Source organism: Erythrolamprus reginae, chromosome 1 (assembly GCF_031021105.1).
Source record: "Erythrolamprus reginae isolate rEryReg1 chromosome 1, rEryReg1.hap1, whole genome shotgun sequence".
Taxonomy (NCBI): domain Eukaryota; kingdom Metazoa; phylum Chordata; class Lepidosauria; order Squamata; family Dipsadidae; genus Erythrolamprus; species Erythrolamprus reginae.
Window position 1 is genome coordinate 57,809,265 of NC_091950.1, and position 13,314 is coordinate 57,822,578.

Sequence of the window (13,314 nt, forward strand, 5' to 3'; positions counted from 1 at the left end):
ACCAGTACTGGATTCTAAAACCCTTTACTACTGGGAACATGTGCAGAAGCATCCCAGGTGATTGGGGAGAGTCTCCTGCCACTGGTGCTACTGATTCTTAGAAATGGGCAAAACTGGGAACAACCCACCACTGGACTTCACTCAGCGTAAGCTGGGCGTGTGCACAGGCACGTTCCCCAAAATACCCCCCCGCGCACCCTTTTCCACGGGCGCGCACTCCCCATCCCCCTGCCAGCCCACGGGGGGGGGGGGGGGCACGCCGGCAGTAGAAGGAAAGGGAGTCGCGGCCACCCCTGCCTCCCCACCATGCCTCCGGACCCCTTGTACCCCTGGCCTCTCGGCGCTGCTCCCGCCTGCCCGATCCGCCCCCTCTCCTCCTCCTCCGCTGAAAGAAAAGCGCGGAGGCTGCCTGCTTGAGCCTCCCATTGCTCCACCCCACTTTGCCCTGCCTGTCATCCTGGGCCTCCATTCAGACACGCTGCTTTCCTGCACCTCTTTCCTGGGGGGGGAAAAAAAGTGGCATCCTCCCCCCCTGCCCAGGAAAGAGTTGCAGGAAAGCAGTGCATTTGAAAAGTGCGCTGCTTTCCCAGAAAGCCGGCTTTCCTGGCTGGCACAGGGCTTTTCCGGGCAGCTGGCTTGAGCCTGGTGCCGGTCAGCAAAGCCGGCTGCCCGCCGGAGACATGGAGAGAAACAAGGGAAAGAGAGGGAGGGAAAGAGAAGTGGAGAGGAAAGAAGGAGGGAGGGAGGGAAGGAAGGGAGAGAAAAGTGAACGAGAGGGAGAGAGAAAGGGAGGAAGAGAGGAAGGAAGGAAGGAAGGAAGAGATAAATATAAATGGAGAGAGGGAGAAAGAGAGGGAGGGGAAGAGGAGAAGGAAGAAAAAGAGAGAGAAAGAGAAAGAGAAAAAAGTGGAAGGAAGAGAGAAGGAAAGAAAAGAAGGGAGAGAGAGAGAAAGAGAGAGAGAAGATAGGAAGGAAGAGAGAGAGAGTGAGAGAGAGCAAGAAAGAAAGAGTGAAAGAGAGGAGAGAGGAAGGAAGAGAGTGAGAGAGAGTGAGAGAGAGGAAGAAAGCGAGAGAGGAGTGGAAGGGAGGGAGAGAGAGAAATGATAGAATAAAGGGGAGAAAAAAGAGAAATGAGAAAATGATTGAGGCAGAGAATGACAGGAAAGAGAGAGAAACAGAGAGAGAAGTGACTCTTGATTTAAAGCATATGGTAAAAGCACTTAAATAATAACAGAGAAAAAACCCCCCAGCCCTCACCTGTTTTTATTAATAGTTATGTTTTTGGATTTGCTGGTTGTTTTAGTTTTAATAGTAATAGAGTTTTGTTTTGTGTTATTATTAATTTCTTTTAATAAAAAAGAAAGGATTTATTTATTTATTTATTTATTTATTTATTTATATTTCTATGCTGCCCAGTCTCAAGGGGACTGCCGCTCAAACACTATACTTTTCCGCCCACCCTGGAAAAAAATTAGAGGGAACATTGACCTCACTCATTTTTTTTATAAACAGTTTTTTTCCACATTAAATATTTTTCTCCACATATACCTCCAATATCAATCTATATGCATATATTATCCCTTATAATCAGTAATTAACCTAAATTGCATTCCAAATTTTGATTTCTATTAGTCAGTCTGTCCCAGTAATTATTTTCCCCACTCCCCTATTTCTATTCCACCTCTGTTACTTATTTTCTTACACCTTCTATCCCCTTTTCTACTACCCCTCTTCCTCCTTCTTTCTTTCTCCTCTTCCTCCCCTTCTACTCTCTCTCCTCTCTCCCTCTTTCCTGCTTCCTCCTATATCCTCTAAAGCCCATCCCTAAATGACTAATTTTAATTCTATTAAGAAGCAGATTGGAAAAACGTCTCTCAATGTTACTCTGCATAATTACGATCCTAAATCTTTATTTCATATCCATCCATTCTGTTATATAATAACTTAAGTACATATTATTTATCTAATGCTGCCTCCTTCTAATACCTAGTTTTGTCTCCTGGGTTTTCCACCAATCAATCCAATTTTTGTTTCAAATTCATTGCTATGGTTAAATTTACAAGTTAATTCACTGAGTCCTTTGGGATTGGGCGGTATAGAAGTCAAATTAAATAAATAAAATAAATTATTATTTCTTGGGCCTCTTAATTTTAGGCCTCATTGTTTCCTCTCCATTTTGATATCTTTACACCTCTTTCATTTTATTTTCCAACCATTTCTAAACACCCAATAGAGAATCATATTAGTAATAGTACTATTTTCTTACATCTTATTTTACATCAATAATAGATGCTCAGCTCAAATGTAGAGAAGTAGCCAGCAAAAATAGCCAACAGTTTTCATTTATCTATTGTGGGATAAAATACCTGTAAAGTTTGGAATTACAAAATACAATTTTGCAACTTAAAACGTTTCTATTAGCCAGAACATTGTGGGACACAGCTATTTATTTGCACCCGTTGGCCAAGAGAGAGAGCCATTTCCATGGCAGAAGAAGGAGACAAACAAAACAAAAAAATTCCTCCCCATCTACACTGTCATTTAAGCACCATTCTTAAGCACTGGAGAGAGGTCCAAAAAATGAAAAATTAGTTTATATTTAGCTAAAGGAAGCTTTTTTAATCTGATCCTTTCAGGTATGTTTGGGTTCTAAGATCCCATAACTTTATTTCCGCAGAGGTCAAGAAAATCAGCTTTAATAATAAATATATAGATTGAATATACAGTATTTAGCTACAGGTAATATATATAAAAACATGTGATACATACATATATATATATGTATTATCACATGTTTTTTGCTGAATTTTTTTAAAATTAAGGGAGACTAGGATGGCACCATTTCGGCCTTGTTCTGGCCTCATCAGCTAGCCACACCCTTACTGGGATTTGATCCGGCAGCTTCTGCCTTGTAAGGCAGAGAATTAACAGCTGAGCCACCAGACCCGATCCCTTCAGTTCTGTACTGGGGAGGGGCTATATGTTTTTTATGTCGGATCACCCTGGTATATTGAAGGAACGTCACAGCTCCTTTTTGCCTCTAGGCCCAACCCAGGGCCATTTCAAGGCAGTTAATTTATTCATAGCTGACAACTATATTCTGTATGTATCACATTATCCCTTCAGCTCTGCACCAGGGAGGGGCTATATGTTTTTTGCCTAGAGCTGAAGGGATCAGGTCTGGTGGCTCAGCTGTTAATTCTCTGCCTTACAAGGCAGAAGCTGCTGGATCAAATCCCAGTAAGGGTGTGGCTAGCTGATGAGGTCAGAACAAGGCCAAAATGGTGCCATCCTAGTCTCCCTTAATTTAAAAAAAGTTTCAGCAAAAAACATTTGATACATACAGAATATAGTTGTCAGCTATGAATAAATTAACTTGAAATGACCCTGGGTTGGGTCTAGAGCTGTGATGTTCCTTTAATATAATAGGGTGATCTGACATAAAAAACATATATATATAATTCTGTATATTACAGAAGCACAAGTTGGAAGGTGTTTTTGTAGGAATTGTGTTTGTGTGTGAGAGAGAGAATGAGAGAGGGGGAGGGAGAGAGAGAGAGAGTTGGCATATAGTCTTAACACTTTAAATATGCTCAGTGCTATGATTGGACAATGTGGCCTTTTTCTCCCCCCCCCCCTTTTTTTGGTGTGCATCTCATCTCAAAGGAAATCACCTGCCATTTGTATGATATTAATGCAAAGGACACCAAGGAAAACAGAAGAAAAAATCTACTGCTATATGCTTCAGCTGGTCTTGCTCCCAGCATACAGATCTTCAATAGAACCTACTCAAAGGTCTTCTTTTTCAACATGACTCTGGTAAATAAAATGACTGGGGAATGTAAATTGTTCAGTTGGAGAGAACAGAATTTGCAAGATTAATTTCCTTTCCTGATCTCTCCAGTTAGATAAAAGTGGCAAATGATTAAAAGATGGAGAGAGAGAGAGAGAGAGAGAGAGAGAGAGAGAGAGAGAGAGAGAGAGAGAGAGAGAGAGAGAGAGAGAGAGAGAGAGAGACTTCCAGTAGTATGAGGCAACAATAGATTAAATATTAAAAGAGTCCGATCTGGTCTACAGCAGCATCATGTCTTTCTATTATTTTGTAGCAACAATATTTTCAGATGATGGGCATTATTGTCTGATTTTACATGTTACAACAGGTATTACAAAAAGTGACAATATTTCTAAAATGTTTCCCCCCTAAAACCTTTTTTTAAAAAAGCTTGAATTTACAATTGTTGTGCAAAAATAGTGATTTTACAATACTTGAGTCCATTTTCTACCCTTAACAATAATCAGAATTTGGCAATCTCATAGAATATCCACCATTTATTTTAAACAAATTATCTTACTTTTTAAATTTAATTTGGGTTTTCTTCAAGAGGATAGTGTGTGCCATGATTCCTGCAAAAATGAATCCAGAGACCTTTGGAAGTTGGGTGGCATATAAATCCCAACAAACAAACAAACAAAAGTATCAGATATCATGGTCCTTAGAAAATTTGAATTAAAAATTGTGATCTTTTCAAAGGAAAAAGCTGAGATTTACAACATTTCTCAGGCTGAAAGTGGAGTGTACTGTGGTTGAACAGAGAAGGCATATTGTGACCTCTGTACTTGATACTAGTAAATATCAAGCAAATATACATACAACATATACGTGTGTCTGTGCACATGTAACATTCTTGATGATTGATACTACTTACAGGATCAGATCTCAGTCATCAGTTACTGTAAATTTGTAGATTTGGGCCATTTATGGGTCTTGATAAACAATTCTTGGGGAGAAATGACTGCTGAATTTGGCAGAACTGTAGTCTGCTTTGGTATAATTTGCATTAATCTGAATTAAAATGTTTATTTCTATATTATCTCCCCTATAAGATGACTTAAATTCAAATGTTCATTTTTCAAATGGCATAAACATTCTGTTATTTTAGTTTGATATTTCTATAATATACATCATTTATTTTCTTGGCTAGGTAACATCCAAACTAAATCAGAGTCAAAGTCAAAGTATTCCTCAAAGTTCCAATATATTTCCAGGGCCATCCTGGCACCCACCCATCTCCCACCCCCAAACTTGTCATGTTGCTCACTCAGATTGTGCCAGTGTGACAACTTCTTCATTCTGCTTCTGCCCAGGTGGTGGACATATGATGGTCTTGAACTTTTCGAAAGAATGCTTTGTGGCTGCATCTGCTCCCTCATGAAATCACCCCTCCCAAGTTCCCATAAGTATCAGGCCTTCTACAAATAGTGTTGCAAACCGTTGATTTATCACCAACTTCTGCACCGGCTTGACGAGCGATTTCTTCCAGTATATATACTTTATCTATACCTAGTTTACATTTAATCTATAAACTTGGAGTTTCTTTGTAGTCTTCCATCTGAATACTAATCACTGACCTCATGTAGTTCTTGCAATATATAAATATAAATAAGAAATTTGAATTACTTCTGTCTTTGATTTTTCCTAAGGAGCTCATAGCCTATTCAAGAGTAATTTATCCCCACCTAAACATCAAGCAATAAATTTGGTTAAAAGATTGACTCATGCAGGCTAAGCTAGTAAATTTGGCTGGGAAGAAAACCGAATCTAAACCTACCATACCATACAATACTAAGTACATATTAAAATTAAGATGTATAAATGACTATAACTGTTTATACTTTAAGTCTTAAACTTTTTTTCTGACATAATTTCTAAAGGGAGAAGATGAAGAAGTGGATTCATGGTCCATTAGTATCCCTAGAGAAAAGATTACATATAATACAGGTGAGAGATTGTAATAACTCACGGTGACGCAGTGGTTAGATTGCAGTACTGCAGGCTATGTCTGCCTGCAATTTGGCAGTTCAAATCTCATCAGGCTAAAGGTTGGCTCAGCCGTCCATCCTTCAGAGGTGGGTAAAATGAGGACCCAGATTATTGGGGACAAAATGCTGATTTGTAAACTGCATAGAGAGGGCTGTAAAGCACTGTGATGCAGTATATAAGTCTAGGTGCTAAATATTATAATAACACATTTCTTCTAATGGAAGCATTATTGCTGCTTCCTTAGTTTAATTTGCTCCAATGCTACAATAGTGTGGTCCTTTCCATTTATTTTATTATGTCATATTAACCGTAAACAATATAAAATGATAAATATAAATGTAAATGCTAATATAAATAAGAAGAGGACAGAAACCCTCAATATGAAATACTCATTACTGAAAAGTCCATTGAATATGTCCACTGAATATACGATATGGTGTATTGTATATTAAAGAAAGATGTTAATATTACACTTAGATGTTCATAGGAATTATATTCACTTTCTCTTCCCTGTTTGACTAGATATTGCTCCAATAGAAGAATGGTTTGTAAAATTCAATATGCATCACGGGTTAGGTATGTTCACCACTGTAGGAACATTATTGGATATAATGCGAGGTAAGTTATAGCTACGTTCCAGGAAATTACTTGTAGTTGCTACATTCAGTTCAAAACTTTTTGAAGGTTTTCAGATATTAAATGGTGGTCATCTGATTGGCTAATACACTACCGCCACAAGGAAAGATTTGTTTATTGGAAGTGGAGATATATTTTCAAATGACTTTTATTCCTGGAATTTAGGGCAAATAAATCCAAATCAAATATGAAAGACATATAGCATTGCTTTGTTTTTAATTTATTTGTTATTTTATTCATTCATTCATTCATTCATTCATTCATTCATTTATTTATTGGATTTATATGTTAATGGCATTGTTCTCCAGTAAGTATTGGGATTTAGATACTATATATGTAATATTTAGCATTGGGCTCATAATAACAGGGCTCTAAATATATTTTCATTCATTTAACAATTAAAATCTGTATTTTCATTTTGTATCTATATTTTACAATAAAGTTACAAAACTGCAGAATATACATTTCTTACATATTAACCTCACTGTCTTATATTTTACAGAGCCAATTCTTCAATGGGTTTATACACTTGGTGTTTACACAGATATTCTAGACACAATAACTGAGATAAAAGATGTTAAAATAACAAAGAGTCCTTGTGCAGGTGATGTAGCATTAATTGGTGTGATTTATGAAAAGGCAGATAAAGGTAAGTGCAGCATTTTGTAACTGCATATTATTTGATGGGTATTACATAGCTATAACCACCAAAGATTTATTATCAAGTAATGTGTTACCTCTACCTAAGAATGCCTCTACTTACAAACTTTTCTAGTTAAGAACTGGTTGTTCAAGAACCATTTTCCACTTACAAACCCAAGCCTCCGAAAATGTAACCGGAAAAGGCAGGGAGAAGCCTCCATGGGGCCTCTCTAGGAATCTCCTGGGAGGAAACAGGCTTGAAAAGGCAGGGAAAAGCCTTCGTGGGACTTCTCTAGGAATCTCCTGGGAGGAAACAGGGCTGGAAAAGACAGGGAGAAGCCTCTGTGGGGCCTCTCTAGGAATCTCCTGGGAGGAAACAGGGCCTCCACCCTCCCTGTGGTTTCCCCAATCACACACATTATTTGCTCTTACATTGATTCCTATGGGAAAAATTGCTTCTTCTTACAAACTTTTCTACTTAACAACCTGGTTACGGAATGAATTAAGTTCCTAGGAAGAGGTACCACTCTATACTTATACTCAGAACCAAATGCCACTACATATTCCTGTTCATACAGATAGTCCTCGACCTTTGACCATAAGTACAAAATTTATGCTGCTACAATTGTTAAGTGAATTTTGCCCCATTTTACAACCTTTCTAAATATCTATTTTAACATAGATATTGAATCACTGTAGTTGTTGTGTTACTTTACCATTTCCCTATTTGCTTCTCAGCAGATCGCAAAGGATTATTACATACTCTGGGATATTGCAACCATCATAAATATGAGTCAGTTGCCATGCATCTGAATTTTGATCACTGTTTAGCGACTCACATCTACTTGCCATGTTTTAGGTTTTCAATCAGAACAAGAAATTCATTTGAACTCTTACGTTCTGCAAGCTCCTGAAGATGCAGAGGGGCTTTCAACTAGAAATGAGCTATGACGATAGTAAATATTGCTTCTTTTGCGATGTTAAGTCTCCAACTATCCTGGAAAACCAAATATGAAAGAAATGCCTTATTTCTCTTCATCTATGGGAATCCAAATCTGTTTTACCTCTGAAAATTCTAGATCACTTATAGAAATGGGAAATAATACTTTACTGTGTATAAATAGCCATGTCCATCCAATTAATATATGTATTAATATTCATGTCCATTTATTTCTTCTGGGGATTCATAGGACTAATTATAGGAATCACCTATGATGGATTTATGGAAGGAGATGTACATTGGTATAATTTAACAGATAACATTTGTGTTCTCATGGATTACGGTAATTTTTTTCTTTTCAATTAATATTTGTCTTTTTTATTTGTAAATTTCTGTATTTAGGTCCTAAAGTTTATGACAGAAGCATAAGACTCACGCCCTAAAAACCTTAACTATAGGCTTCAGAGTGCTCTCCCCAATTTCTACCAATTATCATTTTTGATAAGTCTGAAGGGAGAAAATATTAAATAAAATGATTGGACAGTAAACATACTAACTTAACTACAGCTTAATGAAAATAAAAAGTAGGCTCAAGATACGGAAGGATCTTGACAGACTTGAACATTATCTATCTAACAAAATGAAATTTCATATAGAGAAAAGTAAGGTTTTACACTTAGGCAGAAAAACCAAATGCACAGGTATAGAATAAGTGTCACCTGGCTCAATAGTAATAACTGTGAAAGGGATCTTGGAGTTTTAGTGAACAATCACTTAAATATGAGCCAGCAGTGTGCTACAACTGCCAAAAAAGCCAACACAGTCCTTGGCTGTATTAATAGAGGGATAGAATCAAAATTAGATGAAGTATTAATATCACTTTACAGTATAATGCTTTGGTAAGACCACAGTTGCAATATTGCATCCTGTTTTAGCAGCCACAATATAAAAAAGATGTTGACACTCCAGAAAAGTGCAGAGAAGAGAAAGGGAGATGATTTTTTTCTTGTTTGTTTGTTATTTATTTGTTATTTATTTGTTATTTATTTGTTATTTATTTATTATTTATTATTTATTATTTATTATTTATTATTTATTATTTATTATTTATTATTTATTATTTATTATTTATTATTTATTATTTATTATTTATTATTTATTATTTATTATTTATTATTTATTATTTATTATTTATTATTTATTATTTATTATTTATTATTTATTATTTATTATTTATTATTTATTATTTATTATTTATTATTTATTATTTATTATTTATTATTTATTATTTATTATTTATTATTTATTATTTATTATTTATTATTTATTATTTATTATTTATTATTTATTATTTATTATTTATTATTTATTATTTATTATTTATTATTTATTATTTATTATTTATTATTTATTATTTATTATTTATTATTTATTATTTATTATTTATTATTTATTATTATTTATTTATACCTCTATGCCACCCAAACACTATACTTTTCCACCCACACCCCAAAAAAAATTAGAGGGAACATTGTTAGGGATCATTGCAGGGGACAGCCCCACACTGGCGTCTCTGTCTCTCCAGTTTACCAGATGAACCATCTTTCTCTCTGCCTGACTCTGCCTAAAAGCTGACCCACTGGCCCGGATAGTCCCTAGGGCATGCTGATGCCCTTAGCCACTGTCCCTTGCCTGTACTCCGCATAGACTACCTGGATTCTGGCCTGGTTACCTCAGCCAAAGTGGCTACCCATTCAGCCATGAACTCTGTGTTCTGAACTATTTTGAACTGGATGTGGAGGAGATGGCCAAAAGAACCTGCTAGCCCAGAGTTTAAACTGTTTGTTTGTAAGCAGCATGAGAATATATGCTCAGGGGGGCTGCCTATTGTGGGGATATCTCATTACCATTCCTCCATCACTGCACTGCATGAGGTCACTTGGGCAAGTTCAGAATGACTCTCTTGCGCAGAGTTATGTTTGGTGGCCAAACAAATCAAGACATGGGTTGCTGGCTGCATACCATGTGATGCGTCTAGGGCTATCCCCCTAAAAGCCCTGGGGGAAAAGTGGGAGAAGCCTAGGGCACCTTGGTCAAAAGTCCACATAGATTTCATGGGGCCTTTCAAAGGCCAAACATTCTTAGTAGGAATCAACGCATACGCCAATGCTTGGAGATTATACTAATGGGACAACCACAGCTGAGACAGTCATGCACCTGCATGACTAAAGAAATTCTTTGCCACACATGGGATATCTGATGTATTAGTCTCCGACAATAGGCTCCAGTTCACTGCCATTCACTTCAAGGGTTTCTTAGCTGAGCAGGACATTTGCCACACATTGACCACTCTTTTCCATCCAGTCAGTAATGGCCAGGTTGAACGCATGGTCAGATCAGCCAAGGAGGTTCTAGGCCAGGGGTGGGCAATTAATTTTGCCAGGGGGCCGCATGAGTAATTGGAATGGTTTTAGAGGGCTGGACTTTGTCAGGGAGGGGGCCCATGGTGCGCCTGCGCAGAGGAGGCCTTTCAGATGGCCCCTCCCTTCAGGAGCCATCTCTTCCTGGCCCACAGCTGCTGCTGCCCCCCTCCCCTCTGCTTCTCCTTCTTCCTCTCCTTCCTCCGCTGCTGCTGCTTCCTCCACCCGCCCGCCCCCCAATCACCACCACTGCTGCTTCTCTCTCTTTCGACCACTTGCTCGGCTTTGCCAAAGCGTCTCTCTCGGGCTCCTGACGTCACCCACATTGACCTCATTGCCTAGCACTTGCCTTATTGTCAATGTCCTGAGCCTCCCTCAGGCAGAGGAGCTGTGCAGCTGCCTCCAGACTGCCGTTTCCAGGCTCCCGCCACAGCCCCGGGGGAGGAGAACTTTTTAAAAAAGCAGGACATTTTTCACAGATAGTGGGCGGGCCGGTCACAGACAGCGGGTAGGCTGGATGCAGCCTGTGGCCCACCCCTTGCCAAGGACTGTCCTAGGCAGACTAGGCCCCTGTGACTGGCAAGCTATGGTAGATAAATTCCAACCTGTCCAACACATAACACCAATTGCAGCAACTAGGAAAAGTCCCATTGAGCTATTAATGAGCTGGTGGCTTTGTTCATACTACTCATCCCCCCGCTCCTATTTGCCAAGTGTCGATTTTGTCACCAACTCAGCAAAGCCAGGCAGAAGTGCTTGATGGGTGCCACCATCTTGCTTGGGATGGCAACCGCGCAGGGCCAAACTTCCTCTTCAGCAGATCTTAGCAAACATAGCCAGGAAGAGGCGAGTGAGCGAGTGATCTGGCATGGCGTGGCTTTGTGCTGCTTCAAAAGTTAGTGTGCAGGGGGTTCCTGGTGGGTGCGCAGGTGCGCGTCCGTTCAGTTTAGAGGGAATATTGGTCCCGGTGCTTCTTGACTTCTCAGCGGCTTTTGATATCATCGACCATGGTATCCTTCTGTGCCGGCTGGAGGGGTTGGGAATGGGAGGCACCATTTCAGGGTGGTTCTCCTCCTACCTCCCTGGCCAGTTGCAGTCAGTGTTAGCAGGTGGCCAGAGGTCGACTCCTAGGTCTGTGGGGTTCCTCAGGGGTGGGTCCGCTCACCCCTGCTGTTTAATATCTACATGAAACCAATGGGTGAGATCATCTGAGAGCATGGGGAGAGTTACCATCAGTATGTTGATGACACTCAGCTATACATTTCCACCCCGTGTCCACTCAATGAAGCAGTGGAAGAAAGATGCTTGTGTCTGGAGGCTGTCAGGGTTTGGATGGGCGTTAATAGGCTGAGACTCAACCCAGACAAGAGGGAGTGGCTGTGGGTTTTGCCTCCCAGGGACAATACCAACTGTCCACCCATCACTTTGGGGAGAGGTTTTTGCCCCCCTTAGAGAGGGTCTGCAACTTGGTCATCCTCCTCAATTCATAGTTGAGCTTAGAAGACCATCTCTCAGCTGTCGCAAGGGGGCATTTGCACGGGTACGCCTTGTGCACTAGTTGCAGCCCAATCTGGACTGGGAATCACTTCTCACAGTCACTCACACCCTTATCACTGCAATGCTCTTTACATGGGGTTGCCTTTGAAGAGTGTTCAAAGACTACAAATTTGTGCAAAATGCAGCTGCACGAGCTATAATGGGGCTACCAAGATCTGCCCACATTTCAACATTATTCTGTGAGCTGTACTGGTTTCCAATTGGTCTCTGGGAACAATTCAAAGAGTTGGTTATGACCTATAAAGCCCTACACGGTTTAGGACCAGATTATCTTCAGGACCATCTTTTGCCTCATGTATCCCAGAAGCTGGTTAGGTCCCACAGAGTTGGCCTCCTCCAGTTCCCATCAAACAATGTCAGCTTGTGGGGCTTAGAGGAAGAGCCTTCTCTGTGGTGGCACTGGCCCTCTGGAACAAACTCCCTCTGGAGATATGTACCAACCCCTCCCTCCTGGTATTTTGTAAAGCTTTGAAGACCTACCTCTGCCAGCGGGCATGGGGGCCGTGAGTGATGAGATTGTTTCTGGCCAATACCATGCATGATTGAAATGGATGAATGCGTATGAATATCCATGGGGTTTTGATATATTTTTTAGTAATTTGTATATCCTTTTATAGTAATTTAGATTTCTTACATATTGTTACATTTCTAATGCTGTACGCCATCCAGAGTCATCTCAAAAAGGACGGCATAGAAATCTAATAAATAAATGTCCATTCTCATTGCATCATACAGTCCATCTAAAAGTCCATTGTAAATCATTAAAGTTCTCAGATAGCAACACAATATTTTCTTCATAGAAATGTAAAGATATAAATGTGCACTATTTGCCTTATTGGTAGAAAATTAAGTTAAAAGATATATAAAGAGAAATAACCACTCTCCCGTGAATCTTTTTTCTTATCTACAGATTGCTCTGATCTTGCACTTGTGGATGTCATTCTAATGAACACACGTTTAATAATGCTTACTACACTGGGTTTATTTATCAGTGAAGATCTGCGGTATCCTGGTGAACATAAACTAAAAGTATGTTTTGAATATATCCTTCCCCTATGATACCATGTAGTAAAGTTAACAAATAACATACTGAAAAAATGTTCAGAGAAAGTTTGTAAAGTGGCACTTTTGCTTTCAGAAATCCATTGAGGAAAAATGAAGGGTGCCTTTATGCCAGATCAAACTAAAAAAGTAGAGCAGAGTTAGAAAAAAAGTTAGAAAACTCTCAGTGTAAAAGAGATTAATACCCTGTTTGTTTATATAGAAAGATATTCCCAAACTCTTTTCGTAGCTACTCT

General features: G+C 39.2%; 1 protein-coding gene across 1 annotated transcript in view; it reads left to right on the top strand.

Moving 5' to 3' along the window:
• The window catches only part of LOC139161032 (cation channel sperm-associated auxiliary subunit beta-like), a 155,240-nt gene that overhangs the window by 17,882 nt on the left and 124,044 nt on the right, over positions 1-13,314 (top strand). Inside the window, exons 3-8 of the mRNA XM_070739673.1 lie at positions 3,667-3,819; positions 5,713-5,779; positions 6,344-6,439; positions 6,960-7,106; positions 8,290-8,382; positions 12,927-13,045. Coding sequence (XP_070595774.1) covers positions 3,667-3,819; positions 5,713-5,779; positions 6,344-6,439; positions 6,960-7,106; positions 8,290-8,382; positions 12,927-13,045 — 675 coding nt within the window. The remainder of the gene's footprint in view (positions 1-3,666; positions 3,820-5,712; positions 5,780-6,343; positions 6,440-6,959; positions 7,107-8,289; positions 8,383-12,926; positions 13,046-13,314) is intronic.